General features: G+C 33.8%; 5 protein-coding genes across 5 annotated transcripts; 1 reads left to right on the forward strand and 4 right to left on the reverse strand.

The window, feature by feature from the left end:
- Positions 1-399: 399 nt before the first annotated feature.
- Tsp_08192 (putative patj-like protein) lies at positions 400-2,716 on the reverse strand. Its single transcript, XM_003373553.1, is given in 10 exon segments — positions 400-555; positions 1,121-1,203; positions 1,543-1,624; positions 1,639-1,790; positions 1,850-1,934; positions 1,980-2,054; positions 2,114-2,248; positions 2,321-2,358; positions 2,508-2,570; positions 2,686-2,716. 10 exon segments carry the CDS (start codon positions 2,714-2,716, stop codon positions 400-402), a joined length of 900 nt encoding a protein of 299 aa, XP_003373601.1.
- Positions 2,717-10,611: 7,895 nt separating this feature from the next.
- Tsp_08193 (hypothetical protein) lies at positions 10,612-11,362 on the forward strand. Its single transcript, XM_003373554.1, has 2 exons — positions 10,612-10,664; positions 11,008-11,362. Exons 1-2 carry the CDS (start codon positions 10,612-10,614, stop codon positions 11,360-11,362), a joined length of 408 nt encoding a protein of 135 aa, XP_003373602.1.
- A 1,052-nt stretch (positions 11,363-12,414) lies between these two features.
- Positions 12,415-16,957, reverse strand: Tsp_08194 (conserved hypothetical protein). The gene is made up of 10 exons (XM_003373555.1): positions 16,896-16,957; positions 16,098-16,242; positions 15,706-15,870; positions 15,308-15,466; positions 14,960-15,066; positions 14,708-14,888; positions 13,610-14,601; positions 13,247-13,337; positions 12,743-13,132; positions 12,415-12,678 (listed from the first exon to the last, which is right to left on the reverse strand). The coding sequence occupies exons 1-10, from the start codon at positions 16,955-16,957 to the stop codon at positions 12,415-12,417; spliced, it is 2,556 nt and encodes an 851-aa protein (XP_003373603.1).
- Positions 16,958-18,182: 1,225 nt separating this feature from the next.
- Tsp_08195 (hypothetical protein) lies at positions 18,183-18,757 on the reverse strand. The gene is made up of 3 exons (XM_003373556.1): positions 18,710-18,757; positions 18,458-18,511; positions 18,183-18,383 (listed from the first exon to the last, which is right to left on the reverse strand). Exons 1-3 carry the CDS (start codon positions 18,755-18,757, stop codon positions 18,183-18,185), a joined length of 303 nt encoding a protein of 100 aa, XP_003373604.1.
- A 1,379-nt stretch (positions 18,758-20,136) lies between these two features.
- Positions 20,137-24,544, reverse strand: Tsp_08196 (hypothetical protein). The gene is made up of 16 exons (XM_003373557.1): positions 24,487-24,544; positions 24,159-24,315; positions 23,965-24,096; positions 23,700-23,890; positions 23,423-23,601; positions 23,282-23,355; positions 23,019-23,217; positions 22,870-22,963; positions 22,633-22,793; positions 22,471-22,554; positions 22,319-22,419; positions 22,079-22,241; positions 21,815-21,960; positions 21,389-21,575; positions 21,114-21,250; positions 20,137-20,338 (listed from the first exon to the last, which is right to left on the reverse strand). The coding sequence occupies exons 1-16, from the start codon at positions 24,542-24,544 to the stop codon at positions 20,137-20,139; spliced, it is 2,265 nt and encodes a 754-aa protein (XP_003373605.1).
- Positions 24,545-25,408: the final 864 nt, after the last annotated feature.

The following is a 25,408-nucleotide window of genomic DNA, read 5'->3' on the forward strand; positions in this document are numbered from 1 at the left end:
TAAAAATCTGAAACATTTTTTTGTTGCTAATTATTTTGAAAACTAATGCATCTCAAAAAGCTGCAGATAACAAACTAAGATTTGGTCAAAATCGATCAGAAGTGGGAAACAGATAAACGATTTCATGATAGCTGTCATAATAGAAAACCAACAGCACACTAGCTGCTAGATGCTTGGAAATATAAATATAAAATTATACTGAAAAAAAAAACAGAAAAGCATCGCATTGCACTCCATTCCAAAGAAGCCAACAACAACTACTACAACAATCAACAAACAATAAATAACTTTTAGTTTTTTTTATTAAACAAGAAGAATCGAGTGAACAGTGTATCTGATGTCCCAAAATTTAAAATCTAAGTAGTAGAATCCGTATAATCAGTGTTAATTGTGTTTGCTTCAACACATCGAGGCAATATAAAGATTAGAGTAGAAAATACGAAGTACAGTTTTATTTACACCATAATTCAATTTTACAAAATCAATTTGAATTAATTTCTGACGATGTCTGACCTCAACAATTTTCGAATTAGCTGGAAATAATCGTAAACAGCTCTACAAAAATCAATACAACTTTGAGCTTTAATTTTCTGATGCTTTAATATATCACTTCAGTTTAAGGGTATCTTGCATAATTTATGTAAAAATAAAATAATTTAATTCGCTATACTGCACAATATTATGATACAAAAGAAAAAGACAATTTTAATAAGAAATCGCAGAAAATTTATTCAAAGCTTGCTTGTAGATACTTGCTAAATCGTGTAAATTTATTCTGACGACTAAAAGTTTTTTTTCAAAAAAAACGAGATTTGGAACAAAATAAAAAAGATTATAGTAGAAGTGATGTCGGTGCACAGAGACATTCCCGTGTAAGACTTGGAGAAATGAAAGCCGAATAAAATTTTATTTATTGCAAAAACGAAAGTTCAAAATAGATCAACTCTCAGCATGCTTTTAACTTACTGATTGTTCGTTAGAAATTGCCACTGAGCAAAACGTAATTGTTTTTTATGCATCAGCAAGTTTTAACCTTCAAACGGGGTCTTTAAATTTGTACATTGTCTTCATTAAATTTATGCCCCAATTTGAAGTGAATACATAAGATAAATTGACTTACTTGAACAGTTTTTTTGTCAACTTTTCTTCTATTTACCAAACAAGCTTGGCTGGATAAATTTTCAAGTTCATCATTTCGACTGCCTAAAAGAACATCAGCATTCAGTTTTAAAATGCTAAATCAGTCAGCAGTCAAGCAATCGCAGCTGCAAAGCAGAGATATGGGCGAAAAAAAAATCATGCCACGCCTTTGAAGCATTTAATCGATTGCAATTGAAACGAAGCTTTCCCAAGTCGAATTGGAAAATCGAAAAGAAATATTCCGCAAAATTCAATGGTCCCCCCCCCCTACCAGCAAATCGATTAAGCAAATAAGCAGTCTTCAATCCTGGGTAATTTGTGCTAATTGAGAAAAGAATCAGATCAGATTGGCTGCCACGGTGCATTAATTTCAAAAATTGTTAGAAAAAGGAATCTTCTAACCTGTATGTTGTGGAGCAGATGCTGTTACGTCTTGTTGTTTGCTTGGTTCTACAATTGCTGATTGATACCGCTCTGTTGAAGCCTACTTTGGTAAACAAAGACAAATGTTTGTGTAAGAAGGCCAACGGTAACAATGCTTACGGAAGATTTATGACCAAAGTCTGCATTTAAATTAGTGATGTGATTTTTCAACAACGCAGGGTTGGTCACCACATCGGTTGGTAAGCGTATTGTTGTACGTGAATGTTCTAGAAGTTTTAAACTTTTTAATAATGATCAATGCAACTGCATTTTAACTTTACTCTACTTTTAGCAGAAGTTGATGATTTCAGTGCGCGTCCAACGATCATTTGAATTTTTCCATCAGCATTATGTCTCAACAAGTTTGCCACCTACAAAATAGATAGAAATACAAAGTCCACAATTCCAGTACTCACCTGATCACAAGTCATGCCATGAACGAAAACATCATTAACAGCCAACAAGTGGTCACCTTGCTTAATTTGTCCATCCTTTGAATAATAATTCCATATTATACATTTCAGTAAAATGATAAATAACACTGAATAACCTTATAAGCAAAACTTCCTGGTAATATTGCTTTGACAATAACACCAGAACTGCGTCCACCGGCTAAAACTACTCCAAGATTGGGCAGACAATTGGTGAATGTAGCAATCTGTACTTCTGTATAGGTGCCATACAACTAAAGCATCAACAAACATTTGTTAACATTTGCAAACATATTATGTAATATTATTTATTTCAATAGTAGTACCGCTGTTACTGCTACTGCTACGGCCACTACTACTAATACTAATGATGATGATGATAATAATAAATAGAGAAAAGTTAATTTAAACCTGGGGACAACTTGTTAAGCTAGAGCATTTTCAGGTCGATGGTTCAATGATAGTCAATTTATGACTTTCAACGAACAGTTTGATTGGCTGTGTTCAATTTACGCGAAATCCACTTCCCTCCTTTCGGTTGCTGTTTTACTAATGCATGTAATGCTAACTTGACGCCTCCATAAACGAGTTAGAGAAAATTATGCACCATTCATTAGTGAAATGTATGCGAGGAAAATCAATCACGATGCAAATGAATACCAGGCCTTATGGTATGGCCAACTTCACATACTAGGCCGTATGGCACGCATAAGCGTATGCATATCATACATGCATGCATACAACTAAGGATAGCTTATTTTTCTTATCTTCACTTGAAACATTACTTGATGTGCGTAAAAAGAATCACTGTAATCTTAGATGTCATTGACTTGCTTCAAAAAATAATATTTTTATTTAAAATACACAAGCTTCCTGATAACTATAATATACAGCATCCATTTTCAACTAACATCAGTATTAATGTACAAGGATGGAAATTTTGAAATGATAGAAATGAAAAAGAAAATATTTATTCTTACTGGAATTTGAAAATTGATCAAATAACGAGCATAAAAATAAATAAAATAGTAATATAAAGGCAGTGTTCAAAAAATGAAATGCAAGCAAATTTGCTTACGGCTAATAAACTGCTAATATTCGAAAATATTTGTGTATTAAATTGAAATTATTAAAATAATGCAACAGTTGAATGTTTGTGATAAAATAGAGCTTTCCAATAGAAAATGTAATAAATTTTTTTACAAAAATATGCATCACTAATAATAATGATAATAAATAATAAATAAAAGCAATTTCACAGAGTGCGAAATGCTAATCAAATTAAAAATCAACTTCCATATATAAACAAGAAATTTCAAGTGCTTTATTAACTTAAAACTTTGACATCTCAGCAACAGTACAATTAATCGTAACATGATTATACGGATGTTTTGGTCTTTGGCTTTTTAACAACAGCAACAGATTAAATTTATTTAATAAAATAAAATTCCTATACAAAAAAGTTCCCTTACTACAAATATCATCAAATTAATTACTTAATAAGTTAATTAATGAAAATACATTTACACATCTTTTCAGATGGAAAATTATTGTTCTAGAATAAGCGATTGCAATTTACTTTTACATCTTTAAACTATAAATTACAGCGTTAAACATTCCAGTTCTAAACAGTAAAGTTTGGTTTCATTGGCTACAGTTTGCAGAGCATTATTTCCTTATACACAAAATTATTCAAATATTGCATTTAAAAATTGTTCCTCTTGTTTTCATGTTTTGGTTGGAGAATAATATTTTCAAAATTGTAAAATAATATTATAAAAAATAAATAAAAACTTTTTTTTATGAAACCAAGTTTCAAAATTATTTATAATATAAAATATTATTGATACAAAAGTGCAATCGTTTGATTATTAAAAATAATTTTTAATAATTTTGTTCAGATAAAGAATTTTCTTGCATCAATTCAATAAAAAGTAATAAAAGTGGTTAGTTCAAATTTTATTTTTAAAGTATTGTAATGAAAATTTCATTTTCGAATGTGCATTTTAGAAATTTTTATGTATGAAATTCATTCAGAAGGATTCAATGAAGGAAAAGTGATGAAATTCAGTATCGAATAAAAAAGCATCTTTGCATAGAAAACTTGACTTTAATTCTACAATTATTATACAGCTAACCGAAACATTACTGTTTTTCACATTTTGTATTATTAAAAAAAAGAGGTACTATTTTATTCACTTTCATTTATTTCACAAATTTATTCTGTTTTATAAATGCAAGAAGTAAAATATTACTTACGACCATGCTACAGTACTGAAACGTCATGCGATCAACAACGTGCTGCAGGTAAAAAATCCACAAGTAAACACTTCCATCAAAATCTGCAATTAAGTAGTAAACAGATGATTCAATATGTGAATGATGAAAAAATTTCACTTCAAACGCTATAGCAATATTAATATAGAACTTTGTGAAAAGTTGATTCTGGTGTGATTATTCCGCGATTCAATATTACAAAGAAACAATTATTTTATTCATATCAATTTAAACTTCAGAAGTAACTTGGAAAAAGATGTAATAAAAAGATAAGTTGGGCACTTTTGATTTATCACCGTATTTTTCAGTTCTATATACAATTGTAAATATTTAAACGGTGATTTTAAACATCAACGTTTGTATTATTTTTGAAAACAAGAAACACTGCATGCATATTTTATGTAAATACTTCAACTGTAATTACTGTTCAATATTTAAAAAGTATATTTACTTTGAACAATCAATAATAATTGCAACTGATAATTTGGTAGCCGTGTTGTATTTCAATAAAAGACATTCTTATAAGAAACAATAATCAAATAGAAATTACTTTAAACAACTTTGATCTGGTCGTTGTCACTGAATAGCGCAGCTTGCGTTACTCAATGTTTAACAAGATAAATCCTGTCCAGTGCTGAATTATGCAAATTTTCAAGCAAAATCAGTAATCGACTGGTCTATTTGCATAATCCAACCACTTAGTTGAGCTTGTGAAATAGACTATTTAATTTTTGAAAAGAATACAAAAAACAAATGAATTTTTTTAAAAAAATGAATAATAATAATAATATCAAACCTTGGGCAGTAAATATTAACGTGCGCACGGTTATATGTTGAGATTTTTGATTCACTTTCAAAAAGTGCTCCAGCGTTGAGTTGAACTATTTCATATTTGAATTTGGAAATGAAAATCAGCAATTGAAGACAATTTTCCAGCTCAACGGCTAAATAAGAAATGCTAACGCTCGACGTTTGAGAATAAAAGCCTTTTCAGCATGCGGCGTCGAGAATTCAGCAGGGATTAGAAATTTTTACCCATGCATTCACAGCTCTTTGAACTCTTTGTTAAAGCGTCAACTGCTGCAGTGCATAATCGACGGGAAATTCACTTCTTTCCAATATCAATAAAGCATAAGTATGGAATATGGACCAAGATTGACGTTTTCAACAATTAAAAATGTATACTTCGCTGGACATATTGTGTTAACAACAACAAACTGGAGATGAGAAATTTTCAAATTACTTATAATTAATTAATCCATATCACAATTATATTCTACATCTTTTAAATACAGCAATTTCTCATACTTCCATGCATGATCAAAACGTCACGCAAAATGTTTTTAATTAAATTAAACAATGATTACAATGTTGTGGAAGGAAAAATTTGTAAAATTAAGCAATCCTTATTTTCACAAAGCAAATTACAGTATGCATACTTCCTCTAATGAACAAAATAATATGAATGATTTCGCATGTGAAATTGAATTTACACTTAAATCAATGATAAACATTTTTAAATACATTTTTTAAATATATTATACTGAATTTCTGGAGATTAAGTTTCACAATTTATTAAGACCAAACACTTTGTGATGAAGAAGCTTGCAGCGCATGTACAGTTGGATAAAATGTTTTTGCTGCAAAAAAAAGAAATAAAACAGTATAAATAATTTACACAAATTGATTGAATACATAATTATTATTTAATAATAATAATAATAAGTGTTCAACTTCAATGAAATTTTGATTAATTAAAATGAGCTGAACAGAACAACAAAAATTGTCATGGATCAGTGGAATGTGTTTTGCAAAACATGCACCGGGAAATTGTTAAGTTGGGAAAAGTCTGAACAGCTTATAGATGTAGAACGACTTTGCAGTTCAGCGGTGGGCAATTAAAGCCATCAGCTTAAGAACTCAACTGCTCATTATTACTTTCTTCTTCCGTCTAGCTATGGTCTTCATTCAATTGCTCGAGTTATTTTTTATGATGATAATTTTAGAATGTTGATTTACATTCAAATTTTATCTCATTCCTGCTATTGAACTTCTTGCTTTATTTTTTGTAACTTAGTCATAACCTGATGATGAAGTCATAACTGAGTGATGATGCTGAACGTGATTTCACGTGTCAGGCTTCCAAGTTTAAAATAATTTTTACAATACATTGCTCAATAGTTCAGAAAAAAATTTTTTAAAAGTAAATAGCACTTTTAAAAAAAGAGAATCACAGTTTAATGCATTCCATTTTCACATGAAAATTGTTTTTGCTTAAATGCCGCCAAAATGAATCAGACCAGAGACAGAGAGAGTTTGCTTATTTATAAAATAACAATTAGCACTCGATGGATTTTCTTTTGATTAATTACAATCGATAATGCCCTATGAAAGCTTATAATAGCTTGATTGAAAGAATAAAAAAAAGCCTAATACACAAATGCTTTCTCATTTGGTTTCACATTATCAGGTGAAAAGCATGCATTACGTCAAAATTTACGCAGTGAACAAAAAGAAAAAAGGCTACACTGGAAAAGCTTTTGAAAATTGAAAAATATTCTTCATTTCACAATTACAATTCACATAATTTGCTAACTGGTGCGATGATAATTTTTCTTATTTTATAATTTTTAATTTATATTTCTCTACAGAAGATGAGCACATTCAGTGATGACATTGCAGACAATCTGCTTGAACCGTCAGAACAAGTAGCACAAACGAATAAAAGCTTGCAAACTTTGAAAAACGGAAAATTAACAGTAATTCATATGCATATGATTGCAATTTAATGAAATTTCTCGCAACAAAAATTTTACTTGAGCATGAAAATTGAATCAGTCAATAAAATATTTGCAAAAAAGTAGAATACAATTTTTTTCTTGATTCTTCATTCCAAATTAAACATGATATGATGATTAAATATTATTTGATATTATTGTCAAAAGGTCAAAACTTTCAACGAATTTTGAAATCAAATTGAAATACCGTTTGATGCAGTTGAAAACAAAAATCATTATTACATCTTGAATTATGCATAATAATTTTGCTTTATCAATATATTGACAATATTGATTAAAACTAAAATTGAAAAAACAAAGAAGTGAAATGTGTAATAAATTTTTGGAAAAATCCTACAGTTTACAACAAATTTATGTTCATCCAAAGAAGCCAAACGTTCAAAGTACAGGTTCGAATAAATTTGCAAAACAAAATGTGAAACTATCAACAGTGGTGATTGGTTTATCACTTTTGGTGTGTAAAATATTCAGCTTAATCAAACAAACCATCATTGCTGCTCATTTGCATAGATTATTAAATTCAATAATAAAATACTTTCTTTTCATTTCGCAATGGATATGTCCATCAGCCACGATTAGTTTGCCTGGTTTGACATTAGTCAACCTTGTCGTACAAATAACCGCTAATTGTGGTGAGGGTTAAGGTGCTGATTGAATAATTTTGAAACGACACAAATGAAATTTTCGATCATGTTCAACTGACGAACATTTATGCTAGCTTTGATTACTGTATTTGCTAAATTTCTAAATTTGTAACTAATACTTGCATCCGCAATCAAATATGGGAATATGGGAATTCAAAATGGAAACTTTTTTTTCTTATGAAAAACGATTCATTTAAGTAACATCTCTGAGATGCACATTTATCAGTTAAAATTAAATCATTGATCTGAGTAAGCAGAAAGTAGATGATTCATAAATATAAATTGTTATTAAGAGAATGGAAAAAGTTATCGTTCGTGCAACGGTATTGCATTAATAAAAATAGATAGATAGTTTTAAATCAAAAGAAATACCAGCTTCAAAAATGTCCTTTGCAAATAATTTTATACGATTACAAAAATAAACATTTATTCTATGATAGGCATATTTGAACCAACTGGTATATTTCAAAGTGAACAAACAAACATCAGTAGGTAATAATAAATCGAAATTCAATAATATATCATTAATTTATTTTGGAAAATTATTTCTCTGCAAGAGCTGAATTGAAATGTGCAAACAGGGATGTTGACCGTTCATGCTTAAAAGGTGACGATTCAAATGACATTTCTGAATGATTTCTTATTTCTCTCTAATATTATTGGCAATGATCGTTCTGCTTTAGTTGCTTCAATTTGAAATTATTAATGTGAAAAGAACAAACGAATTGATCAATGCAAATAATAATAAATTCTGGAAAAACATTTTTCCAAAAAAACTATTTAAGTCGAAAATGGAAAATCCTACAAATTTACAACTTACAAATTTCCAATTTCAGATAAAACATATCAACTACCAAAAGAACAGTTATTTATTTATTGTGCCGAATGACATTGTTCACACTAAGGGGTTTCTGTAAGAAAATCACAGTTAACACCTTTAAATTATCCAACTCCATTTTATGCTAGCATTTAGAAAGCGATCGTAAAAATGTATCAAACGAATTCCTTTCTATTAAAACATTCCATTTGTCACAAGATAATTTCATTGAACATCATCGATTAATTAAGCAGAAAACATTCCATTATTCAAATTCAAAGCAACTCGTTTTAATTAATAATAAGCAAGTATTTATAATAGCAGAATTCAAAGATGACTGTATCATTCAGTTCACAGTTAACAAATGTGCATTGGAATAGCGTTTTCAACAGTGGAATTGTAACTGAATTCTGTTATATTGCTTTCTAAAACCACTGCTACTAATGCAAATGTTGGGAAAAAAGTTGTTTAACTTTAAATATTTTTCCCTTTTTACCAACTTAAAGTACCTCACATAACCGTTGAAGAATAAAGCTCAAAAATTATCCGGCGATTCCCGTAATCGAATCTCTAAACCAAAGTATTTACTTCGACCATACATACTATGATCGATACGCCTCTATTCTAGTACTGCTTGTTGTATTTAAGTGAATGGCTTTTGATAACAACGATCTGTCAGATAGATCTCTATCGAAACATACGGCAAACTGTGAGACAAAATCAGTGACAATTGTTCATCTTTGCACATCGATCGCATCGCATCATTGCTATCATCACGCACCCCACGTTCTATCATCATACACCCCACGTTCTAGTGATCATCATCAGTGAAAAAAGAAAGGAAGTTTCGCTTTCTGTTGTTTTACTCCAAACCTGCTTCCTCAAAATACCAGCCGACAATGAATGAAACAGAAAGTGATTGAAGAAAACAAGGGAAACGATAAAAATAACATTTCAACTACTAATTAACCTACTAATGATTGTCATAATTTAACACCAAATTGCCATCTGCAGAACAATAATTAACAAAATGATAATCTTGAATAATCCAATATTACACATATTCAATGGCGGCTCAAGACTCGTGATTGATGCTATTTTAAATCAAAATACACAATGATCTTACTTATATTAATCGCACATTACTAGGCAGACAGGCTTCGAAAGGCTTCTTCTTCATTCTCTTCAAAAAGCGCTTGTATATTCTTGCTAACTAGTTCATCTGTTTCTTGACGTTCATACCGCTGCTGCTAGTGCTATAAATAATTGCAACGCTTTTCTCTTTGTTGTTTACCAATTTTTGATCCACAAAAACAGAAAAAAAAACTGTCCATAGCTCACGTTGGATTTGGCTGGTCAAAAAATTGCCCTGCAGATTATGTTCAACTGAATTGTTGTTTGAAATAAAACTATTTTCTCTCCTTTCTTGTCACATGTTTCAACTGAAAAGGGAATTTATGGTTTTCATAACTTTCAATATACAGACAGTTTAAACATTCAACTTATGCAAAAATGCTGCTCTCTGCTGCTGCTCTATCCGCTGAAGATGTATTTGCTGAAAAGGTTTTCCAAGAAAACAGAACCAAGATGGAAAAAATGCCAGAAAATTTTTTTAAAAATCTTTAAAATTAAAAGTCAAAGTGCACAAAGTGGAAAGAAAAATAAAAGCAAGTGTAAAAGCTTACCAGCTAAAAAAATTAATCGATCAACAACAATACGCTACAATAACAACGTGTATGAGTGAGTGAAAATCCTTCAACGAGCACGTACGTGTATTGTTATGATTATTGCCAGTGATCTGTTGCATAAATTTGCTATCAAATATGTGCAACTTTTATTAATTAATGCAGACATTAACGGAAGAAAGTTTCTTCAAATTGAACAATAAAATGATAAAATTCATGAAGAAGATGGATTTAAGAATTGAAAATTAATTTTTGCCTTGTTTTTTCAACTCTTCGTTGAAATTACTTACTCAAGTCAGTTTTGTAATGCAATGCGATAAAATTCGGAAGTGATCATTGGCAGGGGTGTTGAAATTTCAGACACAGACGGCTGCCTGCAGTGGATACAAATGAAAGATGATTCGAATCAGGAAATGGAGGAAAATTGTTCATTCGAGTACACTTGTGCCGTGAGAGTGAAAGAAACGCAACTTCAAAGACGGCAAAGAGCTTTGAGAACAAATCGAGATGCATTTGACACAATATAATTTGGTGCAATTCACGAATGAGCAGATCAGCGCTCGCAGCGGCAATCGATTGATGCAATTCAGCTTGTATCTCTCTCTCTCCCTCTATCTCTCTCTCCTTCTCTATGTATGCCTGTGTGTGTGTGTCTGTCTGTCTCTGTCTCTCCTACCCCTTGTTCCACTCCCTCCTTCCCTTCAAGCCCACCCCTCCCCCTCTATCCTCCTCTTTATAATTGGAGGTTCCAATAGTCAAGCAGTGTTGTTGTCAACAATGGGCTATTTTCAGCCCATCGCTTTACTTGTGCATACTTCGATGCAGTTTTTTTCCATTATTTTCAACTGCAGTGTTGAAAAAGTTCCAAACTTCATTACCATCAACTGACTGCAAAGAGAAGAAAAACGCTTCGACAACAATTTTCATACATTTGACTATGATGAATTTGACTGAAATATCGACAGCTCACACAGCTGACCTCCAAAGCTTGCACCAAATTGAGGTCAGTGATGCTGAATTTACTAGCTTCAATCACAATGCAATGGACAGACTTAATTGCGCATTTTCGGCGCCATCAACAGCCATTGACGATCCCATCCATCAACAAGCATGTCCACCAGCTGGAAACAAGCGCTGGTTTTTCTAATCGCCAGCTGGCTTAAAGCCGCATAAATTTTGTACATGCCAATTAACCGCATCCGTATTCATTTAATTACTAAAATTATATTTGGGAAAATTAAAAGAATTAAACAACTAGAAAATAATAATAAATTTTTCTTGATTCGGATATTTTTTTCTCTAACTACTAACTCTGAACTACTTGATGAGCACATGTGAATAATTTTTCCAATAGAAACTGAAATCAACGGACAAAGCAGAGAAAACAATTGCAGTTGCTCATGTTCAGCAGTTCAACTCAACAATGTGCGGTGCTCGATTGATTATTTTGATTGTAAACAGAAATTTAATTTCGACTGATTGAAATCGACACCAATCGCCCAACAACGTACAGAATTGTATATTGAACAAAAGCAGACGACAAACTTGGAAACAGTATGTCCCAACTGTAAAATAGGCAACCACCTCATATCCGCATAGTCGAATGGGTGCTGTGCTTCGCGGGAGATTTTCTGATTGAAGAAGCCCCAATAATCACTGCAACACACACACACACATACACATAATCAATGGATCGATGGATGGATGGATGGATGGATTCTCGTTCAACTTTGCACAACAACGATGTGAATGAGATATAAAAACACAACCAACCAAATCGAAATGCATAATTTTTCAAATCATTTTTTCTTCAATTTTCTCTTTTCATCATCATAAAACGTCGTTGATAATTTCCGCTCGTTCAAAAATAGAAAAAGCAAAAACTAACATAATTATAATAATGCTCCAAGAGTTGCTCCCTCGCTCGGTCGCTCGCTTGCTTGGTGTTGTTGTTCAAGCAAAGAACAATTCGAAATAATTTCGATGAAAAAAAAATCATTTCTGAAAAAAAGATGAAAAGCATTTTTTAATAAATAGAATAATAATAAACAAATAAATAAATTCAATGCACAATTTCACTAGTGTTGGTGGGCAAAAAATCGAAAGAAGAAGCTTTTTCTACCCTTAAAATGAATGCATTAATCTCAGAAAAAAAATATGCCGCTTGCTTTCGTTGGCTGTTAGTAGGGAAAGAAGGATTCAAATATGACCAGGCACTTTTGCTTTCGCGTGACCGTCTCTGGTCCATTTGCCGAGCGATTGGAGCACTTCGCGCGGTCTGGACCAGAGACACTGGAAATTCGCCTCTGAAAACAATTCTTGCAAAAATTGTCTCGCCTTGAACGGAAACGGATGTGCAGAGAGCAGGTTGCATATGTCCGAATAGAAGCATACTGAATTTAACAATTCAGGATAGTCACGTTTCAACCTGAACCATACAGTCGGATTGCAGTGCAAATTGAGCTGAAACACAATTCAAAGTACTTTCTCACCTGAGCAGGCTTCGTTCTGCAAATTTAGGACGAACCGGCAGTACAGATATCAGCCGTGCTGCTTCTAAACGAACATCCTTCTCAACATCCGGAGGCAGTTCTTTATCGCTTGAATTGGAACTCGTCATTGCCAACGAGCCCAAATAATCACTCAGACTCATTTCCGACGTTTGGCAAGGATCCAGTTCACATGAGGATGATGTGATCTGTTTGCTAGCATCGCTTGCTACGTCGGAAACGAAATCTGAGTCCGGCTTAGTCACAGAAATAGTCGAAATCGGCGGTGACAGTAATCCCGAAGTTCCACAGAGAAAACAACTGTGCTCACAGTGGGATTCTATTTCATGGAATATCTCTTCACAATTGCCTGAACTATCTGCAGCAGTTTGATCGTCTACATTTTCTGCCACTTTAAAATAGGGATTCTAAAAACAATCGAACATACAAGTTCAATTTCACTTTAGAAATGAAAGTAAAATTGCACAGTTTAAATATTCATTCTTTCTTGTTGAAAAAGACAATAAACATCAAAAAATTACCAAGTTACACAACTGATCAATTCGATCAGGAATACAAATCCGTAAATGGTTCAAATGTTCACTAGGCGTATATTCTGCCATCTGATCACGTCTGAAATGAAAATTGAACCTCTCATACAGCATTTCTATAAATTATCAATTTTTAAATATTAATGCAAAATAAAAGTTTACACACACAAATGTACGTGTACGTATATACATATTATACATATGTGCGCGCGTGCGTGTGTGCTTGTATGTGTGTATGAGTGTGTGTGTGTGTGTGTGTGTGTGTGTGTGTGTGTGTGTGTGTGTGTGTGTGTGTGTGTGTGTGTGTGTGTGTGTGTGTGTGTGTGTGTGTGTGTAGTCTAATTTTTTAATTACGTTTGCAATTCACACAACCGATTCGCCTCTTTCAGTGAATCGTAGACCGTTGTCGAAGCAAATGAAGTGATGATGTTGCTTTTGTCCAACAAACGAGTAGCAGCAGCAGCAGCAGTGGTTGAAAGTGAAACAGCTGAAACAGATAAAATAACAAAACATGCGCAAATTGAATGACCAGAAGAATATCGGAGAACAACAGCCTCACGTGAAACAGTGGAGCTGAGAGGCGAGCGTTGAGCTGCCCTAGGACTGACAGCGAGCGAACCGTCCAAGGAACAACTGAGCGGCACGGTCGACGAGATGGAATAGTCGGTGGAGGGCGTGGACCGACGGGTACGCTTGCTTCTCTCGTGTTCCAACTTGAACCGTCGAAACAGAGGCATTCGTCGGTTCCTCTGGTCCGCAGGAGAATCCATTTCGACAACATCTGAACTGCTGAGCTTGCCTGAGTCGAGACCGGCGTCCAAACGGGTATCGGATCGTGAACAGCTGCGTACCATCAGATTCGACGAGGACATGCGAATCTCGCGCAGTTCTATCTCTTTGACAAAGTCAAAAGAACCACGGCTGCCGTCACCACAGCCCGTCAACATGCAATCGTAAAGTGCTCTCCGGTACTCGCACCAGATGCAGACCATCGAAGAAGCATCGCTTTCCACTGTCCGCGTCTGGTTCGAGACTCCGCTGAACCCAATCTCACCGGCAATGTTCCTCTGTCTCCAATTCAACTTGGCCACGTTGTGCAAGTCTTCAAAAAACGAATCCAAACGCTGACAAAAGTCCTCGTCTGACAATTCACATTCAACTGAGTGATTCCAACTGAGAAGGGACAAAATCGACGAACCCATGCCGGTGCCGGATACAAGCATCATTGCATAATATGCAAAACCTTTCAAATCGCACAGGTGACTCTCTTCAATTATTTGAACAACGCAAGGTATAGCGCACACTGGAAGAAGCAGCAGGCCGAGTTCTGAGCTGGCAATGTGTCCCTATTTATAGTAAATTTGAAAGGATCAAATAAAAGCAGCACAAACATACATAATAAATAGTATGTTATATTGTAGTATATTGAAATAAAATACAATAAAAATTTACCACTGCTAAAAGTGCACTTTTCAATTTGAGACACTGATCAGCTGAATCCGCAGGAAATTGATGCAGCGTTTGCATTAGCCGGTAAATTACGCCAAGCTCAACCATGATGCAACAGCCCGTCATATGCAATGAGAGCTGTCCAAAAAGGTGTGGAGGTAAAAATGCATCCCGACGTTCTTCGCTAAAAGCGATCAACATCAAAACAAAAATCACAATAATAAAAATTTCATTCATCACTGATACTAAGCATACTTGGATGACGCGTGCGTTGGAAATGTACCGTCTGGCTGAGTTTCAAAATTGCCTTGGATCTCAGTGATCACCTCTTCAACCATAGCAGCATACTGTTCACAGAATGACTGAAGAGAAAAGAAAAAACAATTACACCATCTGTATACATCACTTTTTTTATATAAAAAGAAAATCAGTTGTACAATTCTAATCAATCAATATATATATATATATATGTGTGTGTGTGTGTACTTTAAAATAAACTGCAACATTTGCAAGTACTTGACATTACAAAAAAAACAGTACTTTTCCTATTATTATTATTACTAGTGTTGTTTAAGTTAATAAAGTAAACAAATCAATTTTTACATAAGTCCAATAGTTCACTTCGACAATGCAAGCTTTCAAATGTTCATCGCTTGCTCTGACAGCTTCGTCAAAACTGTACCGATAAGTATTAAGTAACACGCCCGCGTCATCTATCTTTGACAAATCTATATTCAGCTTCACAAAAGAACTTTTGTACACCTTAAAAAAATAAATCAGTAGTAGAATTTCTTCATTTTCTTCAAATTCAATAACAACATCGACTACAAATATATTGATAAGAACAAATAAAACTGTGTGAAAAAAAGAATCAGTTTCAATGCTACGATCAATTATGAAATTTGTCAATCAATAACATAGGACGTTGATCATAATCGGAGTTAATTATCTGAAATCTATTAGAAATCGTCATGTGAGAAATCACAACGACATACAATTACCCCTATGGTCATTAAGCTGTGCAAAGCTTCGACAACAACGGACACCACTTCCATACTCGAATCGTTGAGCCTATCGGTCATAAGCTTGAGACCCCAATCTTCGTATCCATTACATTGCAAATGACCCAACATGAGCAAAAATCGAATTGCGTAAATTCGACTTTCCTAAAAGTTAATCAATATTCTTTATAAAAAAAAAACACTACACAACTACTGTATTAATGAAAAGCGCACACACACATGCACATGCACTGCTGATACGTGCATTCTGCCAGAGTTCAGCTTCTGCACAAAATTAAAACAACAATAATAACATTTTATAATAAAAAAATATATATTAAATTTGTTTCACGTTGAAAAGATATCAAATTATAATAAACAACTGAGCTCACTTTAGCAGCATCAGTAAGTACGGTTTCAAGAATTCTTCTAGTCGATAATTCAGCATCTGCCAAATCTTGTCCATCAAAGCACAAACAAGATACTATCACTTTTGTATAATAATGGCTTGGATTTTTTTTCAGTATTTCCATAAATCTGAACATCGTATGTTAATTTTTAATACATTTTGTAGAAAATTTATTGCAATTTACAAAAGCGAAATAAAACATTTTTTGGCATTGTCATCTTGCATAGAAAAGAATTTGACAATAGAACATAAGTTTAAAAAAGTTTACTTGAAAAGCTTGGTCAACCGTAGCATAATATTCAAGAATACCTTTTTTCAATTGTAATTCTGTCGTTAGTTAATTTTCACCAACAGAGATAATGCTGATTTCGTTGTTGAATAGATTAATGTGAATCAGAGTGGAGAAATGCTGAAAGGGAGGTAGATGAAGGGGAAAAAAATACTTCCGTGGGCATTTAAAGTGAAACCTGAAATTTACTTGTCGACCGTCTCAATGTTCAAAGGCTTGTAATTTGCAGGTTAAAAACGTTATTCATTTGCAGTTTATTTTTAAATGCATTAAATTGCTAACAAAAAAGTACTGTATTGAATTTTGCTTGTTTCTACTTTATTTTATTATATGTATATATAAATTTTCTTTGTAAATTTAACGTAATGATCTTCACGCTGGTTAACAATTCCACCAAAAGTAGTTTTCACTACGGTTGATGGGTGAAGTATGAGCGTTCACCTGCACCCAGTCATAATAATGAAAATGACGCTTCCTCCACTGAATACAAACCTGTCATGCATCATCAAAGCATACAAAAGCAGGTAACTTCCGTATAAAAGCATAATGATCATTTTAAAGATAACTTTTCTTTTCCAACATTCCCTGATAACTTGAACGAGAGCATCATTGAAAAAAAAGTTGAGCTTCCGCCTTTTGGAATAACGAGCAATAAAAATTGGTCCTCGCAATTGTCGACAATGTTACAGGGGAAAAATTCAAAAAAAAGAACTTGTTCCTTTTTTTAATAACAAAAAATAATTATATTTCATTCAATTCTATTCTATTCGAACTCTATTCTCTGTTCTGCTTCTAAGATTGCGAAGAAATAAACTTGTAAAAAGCAAACTGTCAAGAAATGCAAGACAATAAATGCATTTTGTGCCGTCCTTGAGATACAGTTAACAGATAAACATGAACGTCTATTTCTGAAATCAAAATACTGCAATGATGGATTGTTCATCTAATTTTACTGTATTTACCGCATTTAGGCATTTGATGACAAGAAAAATTTATTTTTGAATAAAAATTTATCATCTCCAACCAACATTGTCATTATTCTCATTATGATTTTAGTAACGGTTACAAGGAATGGGAATTTGAAGTTCTGTCAAATTTTCAGGTATTATTTTCTAAATCATTCGCCTCCATCTTGGAGAGTAAACTTGCAACTTGCAACACTTAGACATAAGAAACACCAAACCATCCAACATTGTTTGTTCTGACTGATTCCAATGCCAGTTGCAATTCAGTAATCATATAACTTCCAAGATGACAGCTGACACCACAGGTTCATACATTTTCTAAACATCAATCAATTTGTTCTATTCGAGCTGTTCATCCACACCCACACCCACACACACACACAGAACGTGGAACGAAATATGCTTGCACTGGACAAGTTGTGCACGCAAACGCGTATTCAAATTTAGAAAAAAGATTTATGGATTTTCCGGCAAATTCACACGTGATGATTAAATGTCAACGAAATTCAAACTTCAAAATGACTTATTGACTGAAAACTGACCAACAACTTTGCTCCTCTGTCACTGTCCCACAATGACAATGCAAAAACAACCAAATAATAGCATTATTCGTTATTTTTTTTTGATATCGATCTTATCCTGCCCGTTAAAATGAAATTAGCTGCTTTAAAAATAAATAAATTTCCGCTTTTATTCATGCAATAAACTGCATGCATTCCTATTCGGTAGATAAATCAATGTAAAAGAGTAAATGATGATTCCAACAGTGCTTCAATTATTCATTCGTCAGCTGTTGAAATGGACAAAATAATAATTACAAACAATCTGGGATGCCATTTTCAACAGAGTCGACCAGCACAGCAGGCAGATAGGTACACTTCCGCGTTTCCAAGATGCTACGTGAATATATTATTTCCTGTGGCGTAGTAGTAGAATATTTTAAGACAAATTTCCACGTGTGATTCGATTCAATTTTCTCGCAAACGGAAACGTGACAACATAAAATTCCCTGTAGCTGTATTACGATTCTTATTACTGAAGAAAATGAAATAATTTGTTCCAATTCTTCCTGTTATAAGATCAGAACACCTGCCCCGGCAGAAACGGTTCAACTGACCCTACTGGACATTGAAGGCGAGGTCGCTTATCATAGCAAACAACATAGATTTGTGTAGTGTTTGTTGACACCGTTGTGCACAGACAGTATCAATTCAGTGGGCTACCAGAGCACAACCAGAGCGTGTCGACAAAAGGCACAGCTTCAACAATTAGACAGTCGTGCTACAAGATGATGGCCCAGTTGTGATATACGTCGATGTGGATCACACCCGAACAATAAACCCCGAAGCTATTTAAAGACACACGCTTGCAACCTGAATTCAACCCCATCCGTGATATACATGCAATCCAGTCTTCGGAAGTAACCCAAATTTTCCCTTTCGTTCAGCTAGACAGATAGACAACAAGGAACAAATAATACATAAGGAAATGCGAAAAACTTTTTTTTCAAAAAAGCAAATAAATACCTCAATAGAGGTTTTGATTTCTGGTTGGTTGGTTGGTTGGCTGCCTTGGCCAGTGTTGGAGTAACGAATGAGCAGCCATCCGGGGCAAAGCGAGCGTGGGTAGCATTGGAAAATCACCTCCGGTGGTGGTATGGGGAAAAAATTTCGGATGGAGCAGAAGAAAGGAAATTAGCACATTAAGCGATTCGTAAGAGTTCACAGAAGTCTTCCATTCTCAGTTTCACTTGCTTGCCTTCAGACAGGTCTTTATTTAGGTTAGTGTCTAACGGTCGGCAATTTTTAAAGTGGCATTTTTCACTTTCTCCTGACACCCAGGACCAAACTGTTCCGAGACACTGCCGCCGTTTATTATCAGCAACAACAATTTGCAAAGTCCATCTAATCATCCAGAACTATAACATTATAGTCCAATCGAGCCAACTTAGCCAGTCAATTCACTCTGCGCTGCAGTTCGACTTTCTCCTGCTTGTCTCCCTCTCTCTCTCTCTCTCTGCCAATTTATATCAGCTTAAAATTCCCAAATGCTTCTGCTTCTTCGGTTTGGTGGATTTTTGTTACTGTTACTTCAGTTGGAAAGTGTAGCCACGCTGAGTTGTGAAAAAGCTGGCTGTGCCTATTGTCGATATGGAAAAATGCAACAACACTGCGCTGCCTTTTGCAATTCTTGTGGAATAGGATCCGTGAACAGCATAAATACGGTACAGTATTTAATTTTTTTTTAAATTTCTTTGTTCATAAATAAATGATTAAACTATTTAAAATAATGGCTGTGTTTGTTCGAATTATCCATTTTTCACTGATGGATGGATATTTGAGGAGTTTCAACTATTTTTCAGGGAGTCCGGATTACGAAACCGTCAGTGAATCAAGGGCGCCCAGTGCAAACGATGTCTTGGAACCGCGGCCAGGAACCGAACAAATACACCAGGCCGTACAATACCAAATCGCCCAACGTCAAACCGGCCACTCGGCTACCTAAAACACCACCGCCAAGAGTTTGCAATGGAATAACGCCATGCATACCGCTCGAAGAGGCAAACAGGCGCTACGAGGACTGTTGCGAGGAGAGAGGCATAAAGACTGCTTGTATAAACTACTGCCGCTATGATATATCTTTGGAAGAAGTGAGTTATATATACATATATTTCATTTTCTTGTTCAATTACTCATTTCCCTTTTATTATCCATCCAGGCACGTTTCGCGTTCATGCATGGAAAATGCCCATTCAGACAACTCCAAACCTATCTATCTTGCGCAGCGCAGGGCAAGGACCGACGAGACTGCTGTCGTAAAAAGGGCATTCTCAATGGATCGCTGGCCTTCTGCGAATACTTCTGCGCACCGGACCTCGACGGATTCCCGGGTGCAAAACCAAAATACCAGCCCTGTGCACAGAAACTGATGCAAATGATGAACTGCTTCTGGGCTGGACTGCAGTAGAATCTGCACCACAATATTCTACTGTATCACACTGATTCAGCCGACAACATCAACAAGAAAGGAAACAATCCTATACAAATGTTTGCTTTTCATTTGCTTTTTCAATAAAACTCGGATCTCCTTAAACAAACTGGAACCCTTACGTTCTGGCGGAAACCATCGGATTTGTTAACAATTTACACCGTCAGAGTTGAATATGAAGGCAAATAAATGGGATATAAACGAAAAAGTACAAATTGCAAATTGTAAAACGAGACAAATGCACTGTGCCAAAGTTGAAGCAACGGAAAACTCGGTCACTTTTCACGCGAATACTGAAATGGCAATCATTCATAACTTACCCACTGAAAACACAAAACTCGCCCGTTGAAAAAACCGTTTCACAATCAATCAGTTCAGTGAAAACAAAACCACGCAACAACAAACAACAATCAAGCAAATACAAATGCAATTGAAAGCATAGAAAAAAAAGTACGACAATGGTTCGCTTTCTCCATCAAATTATTTTTCACTTCCCCTCTATCGAATCCACAAAAATACCCTTTAGATCACAATTGAAACATTCTGTTTTTACTTCTTCTCTATTAATTTAAATAATGAAATTTTTTGAACGTACAATTTCAATCAATCTGTCTGTATAAATGGAGAAAAGTCGTCGGTAATCTTGCTTTGCTCAATAAAATATAATGCATCTCTACTGTTTTATTTTACATATTGAAAAGAAATTAACACGTTAAAAAGCCAAAATATATGTGTGGAGCAAATGAAATTTACATACCTGTCAATAATTCCAACACGACAAAGCTGTTCCAGTCCTTCTTTCGTACTGCTCAGTTGAAAAATGAAAGCGAAATAATCAACAGCAGCAGTTGTATCCAAACTCCTCTTGCACAGAATACCCAAGTATAGATTTTCCTATCAAAAACAACAACAAAACAATAACAATAAATATCCTAATATAAAATTCAAACATAAAATCAGTAAAAATGAGATATGAGAAAATTCTACACTTCTGACATGATCTGCTTGTTGGAGAAGGGAAAAATAACTAACCGGGGATAGTTCGATAAGTAGATTTTTCAAAAAGCCCTGCAACTGCTGATTCATTGCAGAACCAACCGGAGCTTTGGACAATACATTCATCAATTTGCAACCAACGCGCGAATAGGAACGATAATCTTCACAAAGATCCTTGAATGGCCCCTGAGGTTCGAAAAATTGTAAAACAGTTTCTGTCAATCTGAAAACAATAAATTCCATAAACACAATAATAAAATTTACAACAAAACCAATGTTCTCCGGCAATGATTTTTAAATTTTGAAATAATATGCAAATTTTCATTTTTGACAATTGCACATGCTTTTCAATATACTGTAGTTTTTTGAATTCTGTAATTTGCACGAACAATTTTTACGAATTTTTCTTAAATTTTTTTTTCAAAAACAGATAACATTAAAAATTAATCATTAAAATGTTACTTCACAAAAGTTTCTTCTTCGTAAAATTCGGTGATTGTCGGTAATACGGACATTGCGTGGTCAACGAGCAACCAATCCCATTCTTGCCACTGAGACATATTCAAAGAGAGAACTTTCGTCTCTGGAAGTAATTTCAAAACATAATCCTACAAGAAAAATTGCATAACGTATACAATTCATTTTGTTTTTCTACATCAATTTTTTCCATATAAATACAGAATACAAATTTCGAAATAAAATTTTCATTGAATCAAAAAGCCATACTTTATTACATCGTTGAATGGCAGTGACGTAGGGATCTGAATGAGATGGAAATTTATTTGGAGTAGATCTTCGATAAATCAGATCAAAAAGTAAATATTTGAACGTCATTTGATCACGATAAGCTCTCAGTTCGTTTATACGATTCATCACCATCAAACCACGACTTGATATAAATAGAAAAAATTATTAAGATGAATTTGACTTCTGATAAAGGAACATGATAAAAAGAGATCGAAATACTTTTTCAAAATTTCATCCACAATTGGCAAATTCTGTGAATCGTACAATTGATCCCATCCGAGAGCGGATTTCAAAGTCATATTTTTAAACCAGTGAAAACCCTGAAAATCACTTTGCAACAAAAAAAAGAAAATCAAAAAAGAAAACAATACTGTGTTTAGAATTTCTTCAATCAGGACAGTTATCTTGATGTTCAACGGATCGTCAGGATCGACAATAACCATTCTGCACAATATCTGAAACGAAGTTCTTTAAAAGCAAATTAAACCTATAAGCAGCAGTTTTTGTTATTATAAAATTAATTTATTACTTACTTGCAAAATTCCTCGCTGAACTAGACAATAAAGAGAAAAAGTGATGCACAAATCAGAAAGATCCATTCGTTTCCGTTCCCAAAATTTCTTTAGCAATTCCGCATCAGCCAAAATGAAATTTTCATTCACTTTACATTGGCATGAACTCGACATACGTGTACCTTGAATTAAATTTTTAAAAAATATTTTGAAAACTATTCCTCATAACCATGTAGCCTGCCTATTTGACAAGCTCACCAGTTTTGTATGCGCGAACATCATCCCAGCAAGAAAATTCTTCGTCAGCAAAATCCGCTAACGCCAAATCGCAGAGAATTTTCACCGCCATTTTCTGCAAAAAATAAAAAAAATTAATTAATTAAATTTAAATATTAAAAAAATGTAACCTGTATTGGACTATCTTCGATTCTCAAAGCGGAAAAGATACAAGTTATTGGACAATTTTCTATTTCACCCAAATCGACAATACGCCGACAACTTATTGGTAAATTGTCGACTGACAAACAGTGAATCAATCCTGACCATGTACGCAAGGAGCTGACGATCGCAATGCGACAATTATTCAACACGTTATCTGGTTTGAATCTGCATGCAGAAAAAAATACATATAAAAAAATTAACAAAGAAAAAAAAATTCATTTTCACATACGGTCCGTTGTGTTGACGCTTTTCCAAATCTAAACTTTTCCCATAATTCGGTTCCATCAATGGCGCCAGCAATTCCTTGAAAGTACAAATTTGCACATCAGAACAAATCAAATCAAAATAACCAAAATAGAAGACAATTTACATAATAGAACGCAGAACGGTGATTAACAGGCACATCCGAGGCAGAGATACTGTTGAAAACGTAACACATCAAATAAGAAAGACACTGCACTTGACGTGGGAATGGCGACATCAACATCTGACGTGACATGCAGTTCAAAAAACTGTTGCAGTGAAGAACAATCATTCGATGACGAATGGCTGAAAATTGAAAACTGTTATTTTTAATAATTCAAATCTGTTGCATTTTCCTATAAAGTTAATTAATTAATTAACAAATAAACATAAATAAATCTTACTCAGTTCGCAAATCAACGCCAGAGCAGCCATGGCCAAAGAATCGCCTTCGGTTTGACCGTGAAAAATCACAGCCATCAATGATTTCACAATACTCGTTGGAACATCGTTTGGAAATTTGTCGATGATATACATGAACAGTCGAAGACAAGCTATTCGGTCGCTGTCATCATCCAGAGCAGTTTCGAAACATCTGCAAAAAATTTAAATTCACAAACAGGCATATAATAAATATTTATTGTTCAGTCATATTTCAGTGTATATCACCTGACCACGAGATGATCAATTCCAAGTTTCAGGGCAACTTTAAAATCATCCGACGAACGAAGCAGCCAACGTAAGCAAAGCAAACTGACCAAACGAATTTCACTTTCTTCATCAAGCAGAAGACATCGAATGCTGAAACGCAAGATAACTGCAAAACGTATTATTTCTTTCTTCTTCCACCAGAATCTCACCACATGAAAACTTCCTCTGCCGATAATCCTATTGCAAATGCAGCATCGGCCGCATGACGAAAAAGAGTGACCAAACGTTTCACGTTCGCCAGTCGAGTTACATGACTACAAGTTCCACTGATTGCAACACGCAACGAATAAATTATTCTATCTTCGACAGCTTGAAATTATGCAAATTCAGTATTAATTTCCAACAATTAATCGGAAAACTGTTTACAGTCAGAATCTTGGAATTGGTCATCTTCTTCAACAGTATCTTCTTGATCTTGAAAAACAATAACTCAGCGTAAGAGAGTAAATCTGACTGAACTCAACCGATCAAATTAATTACTTCTCCTGGCACGACTTTGCATCAACGATCTTCCACGATAAGTGAGCTGTGCTTTCATTCTCTTGTTACAGTTGTGAAATTTTTACAATTCTGAAAAAAAAACAGAAAAAATGGCTTGAAAAACACACACACAACTAATAATCCAAAATATGTGCACATTTCAACTACTCTGAAAGTGTTCATATAGTAGAGCAATTTTAATATGACGTTCAACACAAGAATGTGTAAGTTGAATATCAAACTAATTTACGCAAGAAGAAAGAAATGTTAATCAACGAAACCGTTCTTGAGAAAGTCCGCATATTAACACAAAATAAATAAATAAATAAATAAAATAATATACATAAAATATGTGCAAACATTGATGAATAATCATCAGCATGAAGCATGCACACAAAGTTTGCCATCTGTTTACATTTTGATTAAAACTAAATCAACAAATCACGTTAAAATGTCAAAATGTTCAACTGCCACTCCTGAATTAGGAAAATCGCAATTGCAGCTTGCACTTTTCATAAACATGGAAGCACAGAGACGATAAAAATAACACTGAACACGTCAGCAGAGTTATAAAGTTCAAACTGCTGCAAAACTGAACGCAATCAGCAATACAATTGCAAACTCCAAACCCATGATACAGTAATTTTAAAATACTGCAAGTAAATTTTACGGTTCATGAAATAAAATATAGTATAACAAATTCAAATACTAATTAAAAAATGGGAATATCTTAATAATCCAATATTTCAAGTTTAAAATGCTATCCTTTAATTAGCATTTATTTGCAAAATAGCATATTTATGCAACATATTTGTGCAAGATGAATAAACGGTAAATAAATAATTATGTAAATAATATAAACGCATTTCAATAATTTTTATAATTTATGCATTACATTCAATGCTGAAAATGAAATAATACG

The sequence above is a fragment of the Trichinella spiralis genome, assembly GCF_000181795.1.
Source record: "Trichinella spiralis strain ISS 195 chromosome Unknown Scfld6, whole genome shotgun sequence".
NCBI lineage: Eukaryota > Metazoa > Nematoda > Enoplea > Trichinellida > Trichinellidae > Trichinella > Trichinella spiralis.

Coding starts and splice junctions, on each gene's coding strand:
- Tsp_08193 (XM_003373554.1), top strand. CDS start 10,612: ATGATTCGAATCAGGAAATGGAGGAAAATTGTTCATTCGAGTACACTT. Junction 10,665..11,007: donor CATTCGAGTACACTTGTGCC/GTGAGAGTGAAA, acceptor GGCTATTTTCAG/CCCATCGCTTTACTTGTGCA.
- Tsp_08194 (XM_003373555.1), bottom strand. CDS start 16,957: ATGATCATTATGCTTTTATACGGAAGTTACCTGCTTTTGTATGCTTTG. Junction 14,889..14,959: donor CCAACGCACGCGTCATCCAA/GTATGCTTAGTA, acceptor GATCGCTTTTAG/CGAAGAACGTCGGGATGCAT. Junction 13,338..13,609: donor CGGTTGTGTGAATTGCAAAC/GTAATTAAAAAA, acceptor TTTTCATTTCAG/ACGTGATCAGATGGCAGAAT.
- Tsp_08195 (XM_003373556.1), bottom strand. CDS start 18,757: ATGGGGTTGAATTCAGGTTGCAAGCGTGTGTCTTTAAATAGCTTCGGG. Junction 18,512..18,709: donor TGTCTTTAAATAGCTTCGGG/GTTTATTGTTCG, acceptor TGCTATGATAAG/CGACCTCGCCTTCAATGTCC. Junction 18,384..18,457: donor AACCGTTTCTGCCGGGGCAG/GTGTTCTGATCT, acceptor ATCGTAATACAG/CTACAGGGAATTTTATGTTG.
- Tsp_08192 (XM_003373553.1), bottom strand. CDS start 2,716: ATGCATACGCTTATGCGTGCCATACGGCCTA. Junction 1,204..1,542: donor ATCTGCTCCACAACATACAG/GTTAGAAGATTC, acceptor ATGTTCTTTTAG/GCAGTCGAAATGATGAACTT. Junction 556..1,120: donor TTGACAAAAAAACTGTTCAA/GTAAGTCAATTT, acceptor TGATTTTTGTAG/AGCTGTTTACGATTATTTCC.
- Tsp_08196 (XM_003373557.1), bottom strand. CDS start 24,544: ATGAAAGCACAGCTCACTTATCGTGGAAGATCGTTGATGCAAAGTCGT. Junction 22,964..23,018: donor TCGAAGATAGTCCAATACAG/GTTACATTTTTT, acceptor TATTTTTTGCAG/AAAATGGCGGTGAAAATTCT. Junction 22,794..22,869: donor TGTTCGCGCATACAAAACTG/GTGAGCTTGTCA, acceptor ATTTAATTCAAG/GTACACGTATGTCGAGTTCA.